Source organism: Pistacia vera, unplaced genomic scaffold (genome assembly GCF_008641045.1).
Source record: "Pistacia vera cultivar Batoury unplaced genomic scaffold, PisVer_v2 Contig79, whole genome shotgun sequence".
Classification (NCBI taxonomy): domain Eukaryota; kingdom Viridiplantae; phylum Streptophyta; class Magnoliopsida; order Sapindales; family Anacardiaceae; genus Pistacia; species Pistacia vera.
The window spans coordinates 90,703-108,770 of record NW_022196656.1 but is presented as its reverse complement, the minus strand read 5'-3'; the positions used below and the strand labels follow the sequence as shown (position 1 = coordinate 108,770).

Here is an 18,068-nt window from a genome sequence, read left to right as displayed (position 1 = left end):
TAAACGCGTTTCAAGAAAATTAAACCGCAGTTGACCTTGACCATATGACCAACAGATGAAAAAATTTTCATCAAAATCAACGACTTTAAACCCTCGTCCGCATTATCTGCCACGTACGCACCAACACCGTAGCGACCACTCCTCTCATCTCGCGTCTCGAATCTCAACGCAGCCTCAAAGTATATAAATTCCAAACAGAAATACATCAAATTAAATAACTTAAAAGATTTTTTTTTAAACAAGAAATTAAAAAAAAAAAAAAAAAAAAAAGAGAAAAAAAAAAGCCACCTCCTCCAGAGACCAGCCAGCCCCTCACAGCCCCGCCCGAACATGAAACAACAAGCTCGCTCACGTTTATTTTTTCTCTCTGAAACCAAAACCAAAACTAAATCTCTCTCCTTCCAAAAATGCAAAGCATCAAAAAAGGGAAACTCCAAACCCTAATTTAATTATTCTTTTCTTTTCTATTACTTGCTGTCCAAATTTCGAATATCTCGATTTTGAATCTGTGAAATGTGCTTTCTGGAGAACGATTGAAGAGAGAAACAAAGAAGAAGAAGAAGTTGCATAAGATTTAAGGATTTAGTTTTCATTATTTTTTGGCGGAGCAGAAAATGAGATTGTTATTGATGAATCAAGTTCGGCGATGGCAGAGGATCATGATCCTCTCGTTGCTCTCTGTTTCGGTGGTCGCTCCGATTGTGTTCGTCTCTAGCAGGATCAAAACATTCAGTCCCGTCGGTAAGCTTCCGTGCACATACTCCTGAACCGATAAGTTTCTCTCGGATGCGTGTACGAATATTTGTGTGAGAGAAGAAAGCTTTAGTGATGATAGTGTGCGTGATCATATGAATTGATACATATTTCTAATCAGATTTAATCAGATGTTGATGATTTGAAATATGAATTTGTTTGTTGATTATTGCATTTCTTGATGTTGATTGATTTCCTTCGTGTATATGGATCATTGTAAATGCTTTGTAGTTTGCATAGATTATTAATGGTTATTTGATGCGTGTGTATTGATTGATCTTATTTCTTTTGCAGGAAAGAAAGAGTTCATGGATGACTTGTCTACTCCCGTACGAGTTTTTTTCTTTGAATTTCAGTTATTTTGCTTCTTGCTCTGTTTGGTTGCTGGCAAAAATAGAGTACAGGAAACTAAATCAAGTTCTTGATTTATTGTATTTTATTAGTTTATATGCACTGAAGTGAGAAATCTCGCTTTGCAGTGAGGAAAATTGCTGTATTTTGGTAACTACTAGAGGTTGAAAAACGTTAGGTTTATACTTTTAGTTTTTCTTGTAATTGTCCTGGCAACTATATAGATTATAGATGGTGTTTCTTTTTTGCTTATTGAGGACTGGTTTTGTTTGTTTGGTGCAGAAACTTTTGACAGAGAATGTAAGACTTAATGCAATTGAGCAGGTAATTTGTGATTTGTTCTTACACTGTGGTTTGCTGTTACATTTTAGTTTGATATTTGTTTAGTTTAAATATGTGGAATTTGTCCTGCTTTGCGGTTCAGGAAGCTGGAGAAGGAGTGAAAGAGCCGAAACTGGTTGTATACAAAGACAAGGATTTTGGTTCTGCAGTTAGTTTGGGCAGTTCTGATGAGAATAACAAGTCCAACCGGTATGAAAGTGTTGGCGATACTTTCAATATTTTGGAAAACAATGGTTGGTATCATCACGAGTATGTATTTTTGTTTTGTTTTCTTTGCCTTCTTACTTTATAGATTGTAAACTGAAATTTAATTTGCAAACTTTCAGAAATGAATGGTGAAAGAAAAGAAGAAAAACAGCAATTAGAACAGAAGGCAGTTTCCCATGAAAAGGTATGCATATGTAGGATAATTTTAATTTGAGTACAATCTAGATTGTCATGCTAGTACCTGGTATGATGCATAACAGGTAAGGCCAGATATTTTTCAAAGATTATGAATATATTGATGGGGATAATACTTTTAGTGGTTTGAAACAGCTTTGCCTCATTTTATTCTTTTACATATCAATATTTATATGTCTCCTATATATCAAGATTGCCATAGGACTTATGAATAGGTGAAAATTATAATGAGATGTTTCTTTTTCCTTCTCCTTTGTGTGTGAAAATCAGTTGTATGCATTTTTAGGAACACCAATTTGTGCAGCCATCAATATTCTATATTTTATATTCAACAGTATATTTATTATTTCAACTTTTGCAATTTGCATGAGTTTTTCAATTTTTTCTTGGTTGCAGGAGCAAACCAATCTAAAAGCAGCTCGACATGATGAAAAGGTACATCCTCCAGTGTTGAGAGTGACAGATGTGAAGGTGAGGCAGATCAAAGATCAAGTGATTAGAGCTAAAGCATACTTGAATTTTGCTCCATCAGGCAGTAATTCTCACTTAGTGAAAGAGTTGAGAGTTCGAATTAAAGAGTTGGAGCGAGCAGTGAGTGACGCCACTAAGGATTCTGATTTGTCAAAAAGGTACAAAAATTTGCTAATCCCCTTTTCATTTAGAATAACCCAAGGATATAGTGGACTTTTGGAAAAAGAAATTGAAGAGAATTCTTGTGTACTGATTGAATAAGAGATTCTTGTATGGCACTTAAAAAATTACAATAAGGAAAAATTATACCAAATTCTTTTTAGGAATCACCAATAAAAAAATTTGGGATCTGAGAACCATTGAATTTGCAGTGCTTTGCGGAAAATGAAAGGAATGGAGGCTACCTTGTACAAAGCCAGTCGTGTTTTCCCCGACTGCCCCGTGATGGCTACTAAGCTCCGTGCTATGGCATACAATGCTGAAGAACTTGTGCGGTTGCAGAAGAATCAGGCTTCATATCTTACTCAGCTTGCTGCTAGAACTACCCCAAAAGGCCTTCACTGCCTTGCTATGCAGCTGACAGCTGAATACTTTTCCCTGCAACCTGAAGAGAGGCAGTTCCCTAACCAACAAAAGTTGCACCATCCAAATCTATATCACTATGTTGTCTTCTCTGACAATATTATGGCTTGTGCTGTGGTTGTTAACTCCACAGTATCTTCTGCAATGGTAAATGCCTCTGCTTTTCCTGGGACCAGTTTTGCTTTTTTTGTTCCCCATTTCTTACTGTTTTTGGTTGAATTCTTCTTGCCCCAATTATTTATGATAACTCTTGGTTATCTTAAGTTCTGTAACTAATAAAAGTGGAATTACTTATCCCAAAAGGTAATTTGAAAAGTTATTTGAAGATTAGTCTTAATATCGTTCTATTATAAACATATGAGGAATGATTGTTTGTATTTGTTATTTTTGTGCTGAAATGTTGCTGATGCACTTCCACATAGTTCTCTTAAACCAAAAGTGAAGTACTCTGAACATAATCATCTTGTAGGATTTTACGGGTCAATTTATATGCAATGTTTTTCAAGTCTTGAGGTAGAGTTGGCACATCTTGAGCCCTGCTCAAATTTGAACATGGTTTTATCAATAGAACGGTTAGATCTGGTGGATTAGATATTAGGTTTTATTTCTTGTCACGTTGCATGTCTTGAATGTAATAATGGTTACTACCAACTTATCTTTAATTGGATATTTCGGATATCTTTTCATGTTTTTTTTTTTCCTCTAATATATCTGCAGAAATGCTTATCAATTCATTCATATGCTTGAATTTATTGCCTATATGCATATGGATATTTTGAATGGACTAGCATTTTTAACACTGCTAAAGTCTGCCAAGTGCATTATTTAACATACCATGTTAATTCATGAATTTGCGCTGTGAGATATCAATTTTAATTTCGTTAGGTATTTTTTACCACGATTCTGTCATTGCACCCTCATTCGGTGTGATAAATCACCTGCAGTTGGATTTATCACTCTTCTAATTCAAACCTTATATTAGATGCACGAAGGATGATTATTATTACTTGACTTTTTGCAGGAACCGGCTAAAATTGTATTTCATGTGGTGACTGATTCTCTCAACTTCCCAGCAATCTCCATGTGGTTTTTATTTAATCCTCCTGGCAAAGCTACTATCCAGGTCCAGAGCTTAGACAACTTCAAATGGTTTTCCACCAAGTATGATTCCACATTGAAGAAGCACAATACCGAGGACCCAAGATTTACTTCGGCACTGAACCACCTTCGCTTTTATCTGCCAGATGTTTTTCCTGCACTGAATAAGGTTGTACTACTTGACCATGATGTGGTTGTGCAGAGTGATCTATCTGGACTTTGGAGTGTTGATATGAAAGGGAAAGTAAATGGAGCAGTGGAGACATGTAAGGTAAATGAAGCTTCTTTTCGTCGGATGGATATGTTTATCAACTTCTCAGATCCATTGGTGGCAAAGAGATTTGATGTCAATGCTTGCACATGGGCATTTGGGATGAATTTGTTTAATCTTCGACAGTGGAGGAGACGTAACCTAACTTCTGTATATCATAAATATTTGCAGTTGGTATGGGAATTTACCTTCTTCATCTGAAGTTGTTAGTAGATTTATTTATCTCCGTTATCTCTAAAACAACAGATTCTGATTTAGCACTTATTATCTGTAAAAAAAATATATATTATCGACACTCCTACACTTTCACGTTCACAGATATACATTTACATGCGTGAAATAATCTCAGATGCAATGAATATTCTAATGATGTGTTTCTTTTTGGTGATTTGTTTCAGGGATATAAGAAGCCTTTGTGGAAGGCTGGGAGCTTACCTTTAGGTTGGATCACTTTCTATAACCAGACAGTGGCTTTAGACCGGAGATGGCAGTTACTTGGCCTAGGTTATGACTCAGGCATCACAAGACGAGACATTGAGCGAGCAGCGGTGATTCACTACGATGGAGTCATGAAACCGTGGTTGGATATTGGAATTTCGAAATATAAAGGCTATTGGGGAAGACATGTCAAGTATGACCACCCATTCTTGCAACGATGCAACATCCACGACTAATTGAGTATTTCGACATAAAAAGTGGTAGAATTAATTGACCAAGACCACATTATACTGGTTACTTGTTCCTGGAATTGCAACTTGGTTACTTCATTCTTTGATGATCTCATGTAAATTTCAACCCAAAATTTTCCAAAATTTTTCCGGCAGTAATCTTCTAGGCGCTGAGTTTCGCTTGATTTATAGCAATAACTAGAGTGTTGTAGGCTTGTAGCAAGTCTCTAGGGGGTGTTATAGTGCTGGTAGATGTCTGTAAATAACTCTCATTTCTTATAATGAAATACTTGGAAAAGGACAGCCATTTTATTTAGTTTTACATCATTTGCATTGCTGATTCCACAGTTTCATATTTTTTTTTTTGACTGTTCACATTTGTTCCTCTACCCTTTCCTATCAGATGAAGCAGGCTTATTCTTTTTCCTTCATCTAAATTAATTGGATAATGAAGCTAGCACAAGAGAAAGAAGGTAATATATTGTAAAAGGAATTTCAAATTTTAAAATAATAAAAAATAAAAAAATTTCAAATAGAAAACCCCTAGTCTTTTATATTTTGATGTGGAGAGGAGAAAAAGATTGGTTGATTTGGAATGGGTCCTAACTCCTAAGGTGTTAGTGATTTGCTTGCTCAATACATGACTGGATGGGAGAGGATGAAGTGGGAGACACGTGGAGGTAAGTGGTTGGATTGGTGTGGATAGAGGATCTCAAACGAGGGGTTACCTATCCATCCATGTTGTGTGGTGGCAAGTTTGGACCCCAAAAATATTAATCTGTAAATACATTTCCAAATTACATAGAAAAATTAGCTGGAACTTCAACTTCTCCTGTGCTCATTTCTCACTCCATTTTGAAGAAACAATGGCCACCATTTCCGCCAGTGCCCCAACTTCGTCAATCACCCGAGCCACCCTTGTTCACAAGCCTCACACTGGAGCTTCTGCATCACCTGTTCTTGGTATGATTTTTAGTTTCTCCTAAATTTAATGCTGTAATGAAGATGATTCGTTCTTGATTTTGCTCTTTAGATAAAAAAAAAATTGTTTAAATTATTATCATTATGGATACCCATGTGGAGAGAAATTGAAAAGCTAACAGACTTTTGTAACTAGAATTAGTTGATCTATGTAGGTAACAGTTAATTTAGTTAATAAGATTCACATCAAATTATTGGTGCGAATTTCATCCTCAAATTTGTAAGCCTAATCAATTATTTAATATCCAGTTTGATTAAAGGAGTTTAGTTTAAAGGCTTTAGCTAAATTTTCCCATGATATATCATATGCAGGGTTGCCAAGAATGGCAATGAAGGGGAAATTGAGATGTTCCATGGAGGGAAAGCAAGAAGACAAGTCAAGCTTGGGAATGAGCGCATCGCTGTTGGCAGCGGCCTGCACGGCCACCTTGTCAAACCCAGCCATGGCTCTGGTGGATGACAGGATGAGCACTGAAGGAACAGGTCTTCCATTTGGTTTGAGCAACAATCTTCTTGGTTGGATTCTTTTGGGTGTGTTTGGTCTTATTTGGGCTCTTTACTTTGCTTACACTGCCACTCTTGATGAAGATGAGGAGTCTGGATTGTCCCTTTAAATCCAAGCCAAACCAAACCCTCATTGTAGAAATGTAAAGAGTTTGGCCATTAATCCCGTGTTGTAGTAAAAACTACTTTTTCTGTGGCTTGTTTCTTCCCTCTTTTTAATGTCATTTCTTCTTCTTGCTTAATTTCATTTGCTTCAATGATTTGTTCATGGAATCAATTATTATTATCGTTTATATAGTGTAGAACTTTTTCCATTTTCAGATGTTGATATATGTTTTCTTCTTGTAATTTGTGAAATTAAAGAAATATATCTTTGTTTATTCAGAATAATAGCTTATCGCAATCTTCTAAAGTCTATCGGCATGTATAAAATAAGTCTTCTTCATGAGAAAATAATATCCCCAATTCAAACAAACAACTGAACTGAAGAAATATGTATTTAATTTTTTTTAGAAATTAACCACATCAAACCAAAATACAACGAAAGGAAAAACATTATTCAAGATACGCACGAACAAGTCTGTTACTGTATTACAGCCTAGCAGGATATATATTTCGAAAACCAATAGAAACACATATCAATGCACTTGTCAACAAAATAAAACCATGCCATACGCCAATGTGGATTGATCAAAAGGATGACCAATAACCCCAATATGACCACGCAATATGATCCACCAAAACTCCAGTAAAATGCCACCAGGTCAACTGCGGATTCTTCTCCTTCTTCTCCATTAGATGGTGATGAGGGTAGTATCGGCGCATTAGTGCAGCTCTTATTAATTATTGGACCGCAAAGACAAGGATTACCGACATATGAGCTTCCATCAAAAGTCCCAAACTGCCAATTATTAGGGATTGGGCCACACAAGTTGTTGTATGAGACATTGAAGGTCCCTAAGAAGTATAGCTCCATCAATTCAGATGGAATTTCACCACTTAATTTATTGTGGGAAAGATCCATGCTCTCAACATTTTTAAGGTTGGAAAAACTCTTTGGTATAGATCTTGACAACAAATTATTAGACAGATTCAGTGCCTTGATTCCTTAAAGGTCTCCAATTTCTGACGGGATATCTCCAGTTAAGTCATTGTTTGACAAATCCAATCCAGTCATAAAATTAAGAATGTCACCCTTATAAAAATCATACCTATTCTTTGTTAAAAACTCCACATCGAATTGTTTAAATGATAAAAAATCAAGAACACCAAATCTCAACGACAAAGTGGAATTGTACAAAGCAATTTTTTTGGGATAACCAACAAGCGAAGAAAGATCAAGTACTTTGAAAGCATTTGTGGAATCATGATCAACATAATTTTCTCTTGTCCAAGATATCATACTAGTAAAGCATGATGGTATTGATCCATTAAGTCTATTATGCGAAAGATCTAAGATGGTGAGCTTTCTTAGTCGACATAGTTGATTGGGAATATGATGTCGTAGGTCATTGCCTGCCAAAAGAAGTACATGTAGACTTGAATGCTTGTTGATCCAAGTAGGTATACTTCCTGAAAATTGGTTATCCCTTAAGTTGAGCATTGTTAACTCAGAGCTTTTGAACAATGAATTTGGAATTGGTCCAGTGAAAGCATTCTTTTGTAGGGACAATACTTTGATAGAAGAGCAATTAAAGGAAGATGATATTGGTCCAGACAACTTATTTTCAGAGATGTCTAAAATGGATAGGAGTATCAAATTGCTCAGTTGAATGGGAATATTTCCTTCTAAAAGATTTTTTGACATTAAAAGAAATCGGAGAGATAAAATGTCACCAATCCAATAAGGAATTTGACCAGATATCTTGTTGTTGGAGATATCTAAGACTAGTAAACCCATTGAATTTAATAGTCCCTTTCCAATCATTCCACTAAAGTTGTTATTGTTCAAATACACGCGTTTCAAGAAAGGCAAGTTCATATGTTTATGAAATATTTGCCCATGAAAATTGTTGTGTGACAAGTTCAACAACTTCAACATTGGAAATAATTTACCAATATTCTTGGGGAACTGACCACTCAAATTGTTACGGGAAATATCAAGAATAGCCAAATCATGTTTGAAGTTGGGCAGTTCAAGAATTCCTGAGAACGAGTTGTTCGCCAAATGCATTTCTACCAGGTTTGTGTTATTAACTAACAACCAAGTGGGAAATGTTTCAGCCAACTTGTTATGAGAGAGGTCAATGTAATATAAGTTATATTGGTATAGAAGAAAACTCGGGATGCCATATAAATTGCAATTGGTTAACTCGAGGACCTTCAATTGAAATGCAGGGAACCAGTTTTTAGTCTCTACTTGAAACATGTTTTGAGTTGAGAGTAAGAATACCTCAAGCTTTGACTGGTTAGTGAACGAACTCAATGAGAATGAGCCCTCAAAGTTGTTTTCTCGAAGATCCAAATATTCAAGGGATTTCATATCACCAACAGAAGGTGGCAGGTACCCACTTAATTGATTTGATGAGAGAACGAGAACTTTGAGGTACGTCAAGTTGGTGAGACATTGAGGGAGTTGACCATCAAAATTATTTTTACCAAGATCAACTTCAACAAGATTTTTCAACTCGCATATTCCTGAGAAAGTTGGAGAGAAAAAGGAATCGTTATACTTTTGAGTTTGGCAGAAAAAGAAATATATCTATCTCAATAAAAATAAAAATTTTAAGTTACTATATTATGACCCTCATTTACTTTATAATTGGTCACTATATGCATCATTAAGTAGGTTATAATTATATTACTTGATACGTAAATATGAATTTTCCAATCTTAGATAAAATTAAAAGAGAATTGTTACAAATTTAACATACCTGAACTTGATAGAGAGCCATTTATTCCGTTGTAACCCAGGTCCAATATTTCCAAACCTTTCAAATTTGCAAAACCTAAACCGAAGAAAGAGAGAAAATTTTGAAAAATGAGATGTTAGGAAATTATGAAAAAAGTAAGATCAGCTAGATGTACTCAAATATCAATTGAGAGCAACACATAAAACTGAAGTTAAAAAAATCTCACAAATTTTAAATAGTATTAGATCTTTGTGAAACATTGTCATATTTAAACTTCCAGGTTGCTTTCTTCTACTATAATGTAATAAATATTTCAGTTCTGGTGCATCAATAGTAAAGAGAGTGAATAGATCTCTAGTTTAAATATATGTTTCTATTCTTTTATTGAAAAAAAATATATCACGTAAATTTCATTTTGCATATTTTTAGATTTTACATACCTTGGCTTGCTAGAGAATAGTTGATTTGATTATAACCTAGTTTCAATGTTTTCAAATTTGTCAAATTTGCTAAACCTGCACCAACAAGAAACAAAAATAGAATTAAAAAAGCAAATAGGAAATTATGTGTTGTAAAAGATTAATTGATACCAACACCTAAAACTGCAAGTATTTTGAATTTTTGATCTAATTTATTACAGACACTCAAAAGGTTAAATCATTATAAAAGGTTCAACATTGGTATTTAAATATAACATATTTATTATATTAAGAGTTTCAAATTATTAAAGCCAGAAATATTGGCGAGATGATTCTAACTTATTTTATCTTAAAACATTGAAACCTATTTGTTGTTATTATTAAAATAATAGATACTGGATTGTCTCACACTTCATTAATAATTCAGCCCAGAATTCACTAATAATAATAATATAATAATAAAACAATTATTTCAAAAATTCTCATGCTATGTAATATATGCATCATTAATTAGGTTATAATTATATTACTTAAAGCAACTAGCTATGTAATAAAGTAGTTTTATTTGTAAATATGAATTTTCCAATCTTAGATAAAATTAAATGAGAATTGCTACAAATTTAACATACCTAAACTTGATAGAGAGCCATTTATTCCATTTGAACCCAGGTTCAATACCTCCAAACCTGTCAAATTTGCAAAACCTAAACCGAAGAAAGAGAGAGAGAATTTGAAAAATGAGATATTAGGAAATTATGATCAGCTAGATGTACTCAATTATCAATTGAGTCCAACACATAAAACTGCAGTTAAAAAATCTCACAAATTTTAAGTAGTATTAGATCTTTGTGAAACATTGTAATATTTAAATTTCTAGTTCTAGATTGCTTATTATAAATATTTCAGTTCTGGTACATCAATAGTAAAGACAGTGAATACATCTCTAGTTTAAATATATATATTTCTATTCTTTTATCCAAAAAAAAAATATATCACATAAATTTCATATTGCATATTTTTAGATTTTACATACCTTGGCTCACTAGATTATCAAAAAGATACAATGTTTTCAAATTTGTCAAATTTGCTAAACCTGTATCAACAAAAAACAGAAATAGAATTTAAAAAAAAAACAAGAAGAAATTTTAGAAAAAATAAGTCACTTATATTTTTTATGTTTTGATACAAAAAAGAATCATATTTTTTTTTCATAATTCAATGCAATAATTGGATTTTATATATTCAAATAAAATTTTATTACAATTACAATTCAAATCCCTAATAAATTAATAGAAAGCAAATATACATTTGTTATTCTACAAGTACAAAAGTCTCAAACTTAAAATTACTTTTAATTTTTAGTTATTTACATTAAGATTTGTAAGTAAATTCCTATTAGATATAAAAAAGGATGTTAAGATTTTATAAAAAGTAAAATATGAAGATAGTTTCAAATTATAAAGAATATAAAAATGTAGTAACTTTAAAAATGTAGATATAAGGGCTACTAATAATTTAGATGATGACTAAAAATCACTCCCCTAAAATAAAATAAATTTAGAGATATGGTTGTCCATTGACATTCTAATTTATTTATTTTTTCCTTGAAAGCAGTTGATTAATAATATCTACAAGGAAAATCCTGTAATAATCAAGGTCAAGTTTCTATAAATTAATTAATTTAAATATTTAAAATAAAAATATAATTGATTCATGCATTCATGGACATACCTAGGCGTGATAGAGATCCACTTATTTGATTATTTTGTAGGTCCAATACTTTCAAGTTTTTCAAATTGTCTAAACCTGCACGATAGAAAAAAGATAAGTAGATAGACTTTGAAAATCATATAGGAATCACTTCATCAATTCTAGAAAGAGTAAGAGTAACCATAAATTCTCAAAGATTATAGATTGAGCGATTATAAATAAATAAATAAATAAAAAAGAAGTAATTTGATAAATTCCATTGACATTATTATAATTTCGATCCAACATTATTACAATTTTGTTAGATTTTCTAAACCCGAACCAAGAAAAATACTTACTTTTTGAAATAATAAATAAAAAGATTATAATTAATTAATTGAATCTTGTAAATGAAAAATAAAAAACATTTACCTTTTTTCGCTGGTGTGAGACCTTCTCCCATACTATTGCTTCCAAGATTCAAAGTGGTAAGTGAAGTTAGGGTATTCAAGCATGGTAAAAGACTAGCGTCGAAGAAATTAAATGCAAGATCTAAGAACTTGAGTCGTTTCAAACTCCTGAAGCCGTCATATACTGTGTAAAGGTAATGTCAACATCTATTATTGATCCAGTTTTTTTTATTAATTTTTAATACCAATTTCCTTCTCCAAAAGAAAATATTTACTTAATCCATCAACATATGTAAATCATAAGCAGTTTTAAATGAATTATAGTGCTTGGCTATAAACAACAATTTAGTTTTATTATTTAAGTTACATTTCTCCTTAAAGTTATCTAATTGGACTATATTTTAGAAGTAAAATATTTTGTTAAAAAAAAAAAAAACAAACAAACAAGTGTGTTGTTGTGGAGAAGAAAATTATGATATGTGCTCTTTTTTATCCTCAATACCTTTCTTTTTTAAATTAAATAAAGACTAATTGAAAAATTATAAAAGAAAAAACTATTTTTGTGCAAGATAATATTTTTTTACATTTACCTTATGCATGAACCCTATTGGTTTTTATAGTTTATTGATAAATTCACACACACTAAATTCTTCTTACACTTACCTTATTATCATTGACTCCTTATACATAAAAGCAATTAATTACATATGGCCTTTAAACATATAGGAGTAATTTAAAAAAGGAGATGGAGAGAAGTTTTACAAGTTTACCTTTTTCCTTATATATCTACTTCTCTGATCAACATTACCCCTTACACTTTTCTTTAAACCATGTTAGTTAACTACTCAAATATTAGATATACATACCTTCATTCTCTTGACAACCTCCAAAGTAATTCCCAGATAAATCGAGGATTAGCAACTAGTCAAAAGGATGAAACAAGGATAAATTTAAAGTAGGATATCCAAATTTGTAGGATTGCACTGAAGAATCGAGGGAGAGTTCGATGACACGTCCAATGGTGGCATTGCACTTAACTCGCTCCCAACCACAACAGTTAGATGTTTTATCATCGACCCATGAAATAAATTTCTCTTCTTTATCATAAAGATTGATTGATTTTATGAAGGACTTTAATTCTAACATCCCAATCCTCTCTTTCTCCAAGCAACCTTTGTATCCATATGTTTGTATCACAACTATTGCAAACCACAACGACAACTTCATTAATAACCTTTCCATTATCACACTTTCTCTCAAAGCCTATCAATCTGCTTCTATGTCTTTAATTTTCATTTCATACCCTAACAATATATAGAAAAATTTAAGTCAGTCAACTTTTGTGTTTTTAGTGATTACAATCTCAATCAACTAATGGAGTATATTAAACGGCTAATAATTTTAATTTCTTCTTCTTTTTTTTTTAATTTCCTGATCAAAATATTAATAAAAGTTTTAGGCTTTTATATTTTTGAATTAATTGAGATAGTTATGACCAAAAATGTAAAATTTGGATATTAAAAAATTACTTTGTATTCAACTAGAGATTGATAATCGAGCATAATAAGAGTTTGCATAAATTTAACCTATAAATATCAGTGTTAATTTTTTTTTTTTTTTTTTTTTTTTATAATTATCAGCCACCTCCCCTCTTGAATGTTCTGCTTAATTGGATGATCAAGGGCATGGTCAATGGAAAAAACTACAATATTATCCTTCCATTGATTTAATGTTTTATATTGACAATCTCAATCAGTTGATGCAACTATTTATGTTCTTTTAGTTTACTTGAAATTGAAAGCCGTTAGTGATTTCCACATTTTCATCAAGTCAATCTCAATCAACTAAATAATAGAGTAAATTTAACGGTCACCAATGTTTAATTTGTGAAACTACTGGTAGTCAAGTCTTGTATTTGAAGACAAATAAGAGAGAGGTAAGTCAATAATATATTGACAATATATTCTATAATGAATCTTTTTCTAATTCACGTAATTGAAGGGCTTCTCAATGTTGAAATGTGGATTTATATATTTTGACAACTAAATAATAGAGTAAATTTAACGTCACCAATTGTTTAATTTGTGAAATATTGGTAGTCAAGTCTTGTATTTGAAGACAAATACAGAGAGAGGTAAGTCAATAGATATATTGACAATATATATCTTATAATGAATCTTTTTCTAATTCACGTAATTGAAGGGCTTCTCAATGTTGAAATGTGGATTTATATATTTTGACAAACTAAATAATAGAGTAAATTTAACAGTCACCAATTGTTTAATTTGTGAAACTATTGGTAGTCAAGTCTTGTATTTGAAGACAAATAAAGGGAGAGGTAAGTCAGTACATATATTGGTAATATATATCTTATAATGAATCTTTTTCTAATTGACGTAATTAAAGGGCTTCTCAATGTTGAAATTGTGGATTTATATATTTTGACAAACCAAATAATAGAGTAAATTTAACGGTCACCAATTGTTTAATTTGTGAAACTCGTGGTAGTCAAGTCTTGTATTTGAAGACAAATAAGGAGAGAGGTACGTCAATACATATATTGGCAATATATATCTTATAATGAATCTTTTTCTAATTGACGTAATTGAAGGGCTTTTGAATGTTGAAATGTGGATTTATATACTTTGACAAACTAGACAAAGAAAGATAAGATTGGTGTAATTGAAATGTGAGTAATTTTCGTCCTTGAGTTTGTAAAAATAATATTAGCCAAGTCTCTTATTAAAGACAAAAAGAAGAAGAATATCTCTCTAATGTAAATATATATCTTGACAAATTAAACATGGAAAAATTGTTGGACTTTCAATTCACTATGTGATTGGTGGTTCAATTCACTACGTGATTATTGGAGATGATTTTAAGGTATCACATACACAATTAAACATTACAAGCGAAGTAAGCACCTTTATGTATATGTAATATTGTTTTGATGAAAATTTCCGTTTAATTAATTGAAAAAAAATTATTTATTTTCTTCATAAAACGTTACAATATCACATAATTGACGAATTCCATATACATGTGTTGATACAAAAATTCGCACCAACCAGAGAGATCCGATTGACCTTGGTGGAATCGGAATAGATGTGATCGTGATCATGGATAATTAGTGATGGATGAATGGTAAATGCAATAACGTAAAAGACAATATTTGTACAAAGGAAAGAGCAAAAATAAAGGGATTACAATTGATTTGAACTACAAATCCGATATTCTTGCAATTGGGCACTGTGATTGCGTAGAGATTGCTGTTAATATGATCGTTCCCGTAATATCTAGGATATGAAGTTATCTAGGAATCAATTGAATGATCATTCGAATTGTTCGCGACTAGCTTGTGTTGGGTCGAGTTATATGTTGAGACAACTGGTAGAATCAGACTGATTTTGGGTCGATCTAATACTAGAGGTGGGATAATCCGGTTAATCGAACCAGATTATCAAAACTGAAAACCGAACCAGTTTTTCGGTTTAGAGAAATTGTAAACCGAAAACCGGACCGGTTTCGGTTAAAAACCGGTTGCAAAATAACCGATTTTTTAACTGATTTTCTTCCTCTTCGATTAACCAATTACGCCAACTTGAACAACACCTAAGCCACAACCAGATTTTCTCAAATAAACAAAACGAAAATTTGTTTCCTTGGACGATGGCGAAGGAAGCAGTGACTTTGGGATTAGCGGAGGTTTCTCTCTCCGCCGTCCGATTAGATCTCCTCTCTTTTATTTTATTTATTGATAGGAGTTGGATCTGTTGCTGAATTAGAAGATGTTGGTGGTGGAGTAGGGGAGCAGCTTGAGGTTGAGGATGCTGCTGGACTGTCGGCTAAATGGATACTGATTGGTGCTGCTGGACTGTTGGCGAAATGGATGCTGAATGGTGCTGCTGGACTGTCGACAAAATGTAAAATGGTGCTGTTGTTGGACTGTCGGTGAAACGCGAATGGATGCTTAATGGTGGTGCTGCTGGACTGTCAGCGAAACAAGAAATGGATGCTGAATGGTGCTGCTGCTGGACTGTCGGTGAAACAAAAAATGGATGTTGAATGGTGCTGCAGTTGCTGCTGCTGGACTGTCAACTCACCGTGGGTGGAGCTGCTGGGCGCTGCCGTGTGGAGATTTGAAGATTGAATGTAGTGGAGTGGAGTGAGTGGAGGGGAGTGGAGTCTGCCATGTGGAGGATTGTTGGAGTGTATAGTGTGTATTGTGCAGAAGATTGGAGCTTGAAGGCAAAGAAGAGAAATGGAGATTAGAAAATATTGAAAAAAATTAGGGTTTGCTTATATACTTACTTAGGGTATATGTGTATAACCGGTTTTAAAAACCGGTTCGGTTAACCGGTTTGTCATATTTTTCCAAACCGAATCGATTTTCCAGTTTTTTTACAATTTGTAAACCGAAAACCGAACCGGTTTGTAAGAAAACCTAATTTTTGGTTTGGTTCGGTTTTTGGATTTTTTCTCCCACCCCTATCTAATACCTCACAACTCACCGAGCTTGATGGAAAAATCACACATAACATCTGCCCCCTAGTGTTCGATGCTCGTTTTGGGCTTTGAAGACGATCGCTCGATCTGATATCAAGCTCGGCACTACCAGCAAGTCATTAGATGCAGGTTCTACCGAGCTTCAAGGGTCGACCTCACGCCTGGCCGACGTACTTCACACTTGGATTTTCATTTCCTGTGATACTTGACAAAACTTAGAAAATGAAAAGTTAGGATATATATGTAAATTCCATGCGGTCGTGTCGCATTAAATGTGGCAGACTTTATCGGTCATGTTTCGTCACGCATGGGCGACTACAGCTGTCCACGCGTGAAGTCGAGGTGACGTGCAGTGAAAGTTATCATTGAAGCAGTCTGACAGTTCATCGCCCCTCTTGGATAGATGATGCGTGGCCACGTCTAAAGGCTGAGATTACTCAACAAATAAAGGGTCGAGATTTACTGTAGATCAACGACTATGATTAAACCCCGCCCTTTTGTCTTCCATGCAAACCACTATAAAAGGTGGCGAAGTCGTCAGAATACTCATTCAATCCATGAAAGTTTTCTAATGCCTTCGTTCACTTTGCTGTTGTTTCATCATCTTCACGATGCTCTTTTCGGTGAGTTCCTACACTTCTTTCATTCCGATAAGGTTCTTTTCCTTGTCTTTATCTGTTTTTCCAATTTTCGCGTCAATGGGTGGCCATTATTATGGCCACATTGAGTGTTCTAGGGCTTTAGTAGGGTTTTTGGGTCTGGCGGTCTTGGTCTTAAGAAGGGTTTAACACGGTGGCCGTTGGAACCTTGGATAGGTCGCGTGCATTCGTCGTGTGCCACGAGCTATCTTGGGTGCCTGAACTGAAAGCAAGTGTGAAATGGTCCCCGAGTTTTTCGAGCTCTAACACATGTTTGCTTCTGTTTTAGGTACCCAGAAGCGAGCTATAATTATGTCTTCTTCTAACAGTCACACAATTAATCGCATGTTCGAATCGCCCGTGGGCTCCCCCGAAGCTCGGACCCCAACGCAGCGGGCTCTTTCGACCGTGCCTCGATACAACTAGCTTAATCCAAGCGGTTTCAGTCCATAGGCTACAAAGAGAACCACAATCCTCGATTAACATCGGGGATCTGGAGCGCATAAGAGCGGTCTATGTGCCGCAGCTTAATTTGATGGTTCAGGGGGACTCTTCTTAAAAGAATCCCCTGCCCGAATTGGTGGCGATCCTTGAGACCCTCATGAGATGCGAGGTATCCATTCCTCCTCATCGTTTCATCGATAGCATGCTGAGGCGGTTCGACATCGTTCCTCTCCAGCTGTCCTCAAATTCGTATGTAATTATCATCGCTCTTTACATAGCGTACATGATCGCTGAATTGGGCGAGCCATCCATCGAAGAGCTCATCCATCTATATAGACTCAAGAAAAGGAAAGACCAGACATAATACATTTCCAAGGTGAGGAAGGTATGTTTTAACGGGCTGGTCGATGTCCCGAAGAAGGTCCCACATTGAGACTCCCAATTTTTCTTCTATAAAGCTCGAGAGACCGGCGTCTTAGCTTCGTAAGTGAGTAAGACTTCAACTTTTCGTGGTGCAAGGATCGCTTTCGAGCTTTGCATTCTAGCTAACTGAGTTGCTTTGTTTTGCAATTAACATCGAGCAGAACTATCTCCATGCTGCGAGCTTGCACGGGCTCTAGCGTTTCAGCGATCCTCCCGACGGATAGCGTAACGTTAACGAGGTCATCACGCTTGCTCACTTGAGAG

At 34.1% G+C, this 18,068-nt stretch overlaps 3 protein-coding genes across 4 annotated transcripts; 2 read left to right on the top strand and 1 right to left on the bottom strand.

Moving 5' to 3' along the window:
• Positions 1-277: 277 nt before the first annotated feature.
• On the top strand, positions 278-5,260 carry LOC116116932 (probable galacturonosyltransferase 6). The gene is made up of 9 exons (XM_031402966.1): positions 278-741; positions 1,048-1,082; positions 1,387-1,428; positions 1,529-1,679; positions 1,773-1,837; positions 2,245-2,477; positions 2,691-3,048; positions 3,923-4,444; positions 4,669-5,260. The coding sequence occupies exons 1-9, from the start codon at positions 615-617 to the stop codon at positions 4,942-4,944; spliced, it is 1,809 nt and encodes a 602-aa protein (XP_031258826.1). The 5' UTR covers positions 278-614; the 3' UTR covers positions 4,945-5,260.
• Positions 5,261-5,719: 459 nt separating this feature from the next.
• On the top strand, positions 5,720-6,718 carry LOC116116931 (photosystem II reaction center W protein, chloroplastic). The gene is made up of 2 exons (XM_031402965.1): positions 5,720-5,901; positions 6,232-6,718. Exons 1-2 carry the CDS (start codon positions 5,805-5,807, stop codon positions 6,531-6,533), a joined length of 399 nt encoding a protein of 132 aa, XP_031258825.1. The 5' UTR covers positions 5,720-5,804; the 3' UTR covers positions 6,534-6,718.
• A 234-nt stretch (positions 6,719-6,952) lies between these two features.
• On the bottom strand, positions 6,953-12,052 carry LOC116116920 (receptor-like protein 56). 2 transcript variants are annotated; one of them, XM_031402956.1, is made up of 8 exons: positions 11,816-12,052; positions 11,426-11,500; positions 10,728-10,787; positions 10,324-10,398; positions 9,716-9,790; positions 9,297-9,371; positions 8,816-9,060; positions 7,807-7,938 (listed from the first exon to the last, which is right to left on the bottom strand). In XM_031402956.1, the coding sequence occupies exons 1-8, from the start codon at positions 11,844-11,846 to the stop codon at positions 7,894-7,896; spliced, it is 681 nt and encodes a 226-aa protein (XP_031258816.1). In that variant the 5' UTR covers positions 11,847-12,052; the 3' UTR covers positions 7,807-7,893. The 2 variants fall into 2 exon arrangements, with proteins under 2 accessions (XP_031258815.1, XP_031258816.1); XM_031402955.1 differs by having other exon boundaries at positions 6,953-9,060.
• Between the last annotated feature and the right edge of the window lie 6,016 nt (positions 12,053-18,068).

What these genes read in the sequence shown, in the direction of transcription:
- LOC116116932 (XM_031402966.1), top strand. Translation starts at nt 615, where the DNA reads ATGAGATTGTTATTGATGAATCAAGTTCGGCGATGGCAGAGGATCATG. An exon ending in AGGCAGTTTCCCATGAAAAG is followed by an intron (nt 1,838 to 2,244) that starts GTATGCATATGT and finishes TCTTGGTTGCAG; the next exon opens with GAGCAAACCAATCTAAAAGC. An exon ending in ATCATAAATATTTGCAGTTG is followed by an intron (nt 4,445 to 4,668) that starts GTATGGGAATTT and finishes GATTTGTTTCAG; the next exon opens with GGATATAAGAAGCCTTTGTG.
- LOC116116920 (XM_031402955.1), bottom strand. Translation starts at nt 11,846, where the DNA reads ATGGGAGAAGGTCTCACACCAGCGAAAAAAG. An exon ending in TGGATCTCTATCACGCCTAG is followed by an intron (nt 10,788 to 11,425) that starts GTATGTCCATGA and finishes TTGTTGATACAG; the next exon opens with GTTTAGCAAATTTGACAAAT. An exon ending in TGATAATCTAGTGAGCCAAG is followed by an intron (nt 10,399 to 10,727) that starts GTATGTAAAATC and finishes TCTTCGGTTTAG; the next exon opens with GTTTTGCAAATTTGACAGGT.
- LOC116116931 (XM_031402965.1), top strand. Translation starts at nt 5,805, where the DNA reads ATGGCCACCATTTCCGCCAGTGCCCCAACTTCGTCAATCACCCGAGCC. An exon ending in TTCTGCATCACCTGTTCTTG is followed by an intron (nt 5,902 to 6,231) that starts GTATGATTTTTA and finishes TATCATATGCAG; the next exon opens with GGTTGCCAAGAATGGCAATG.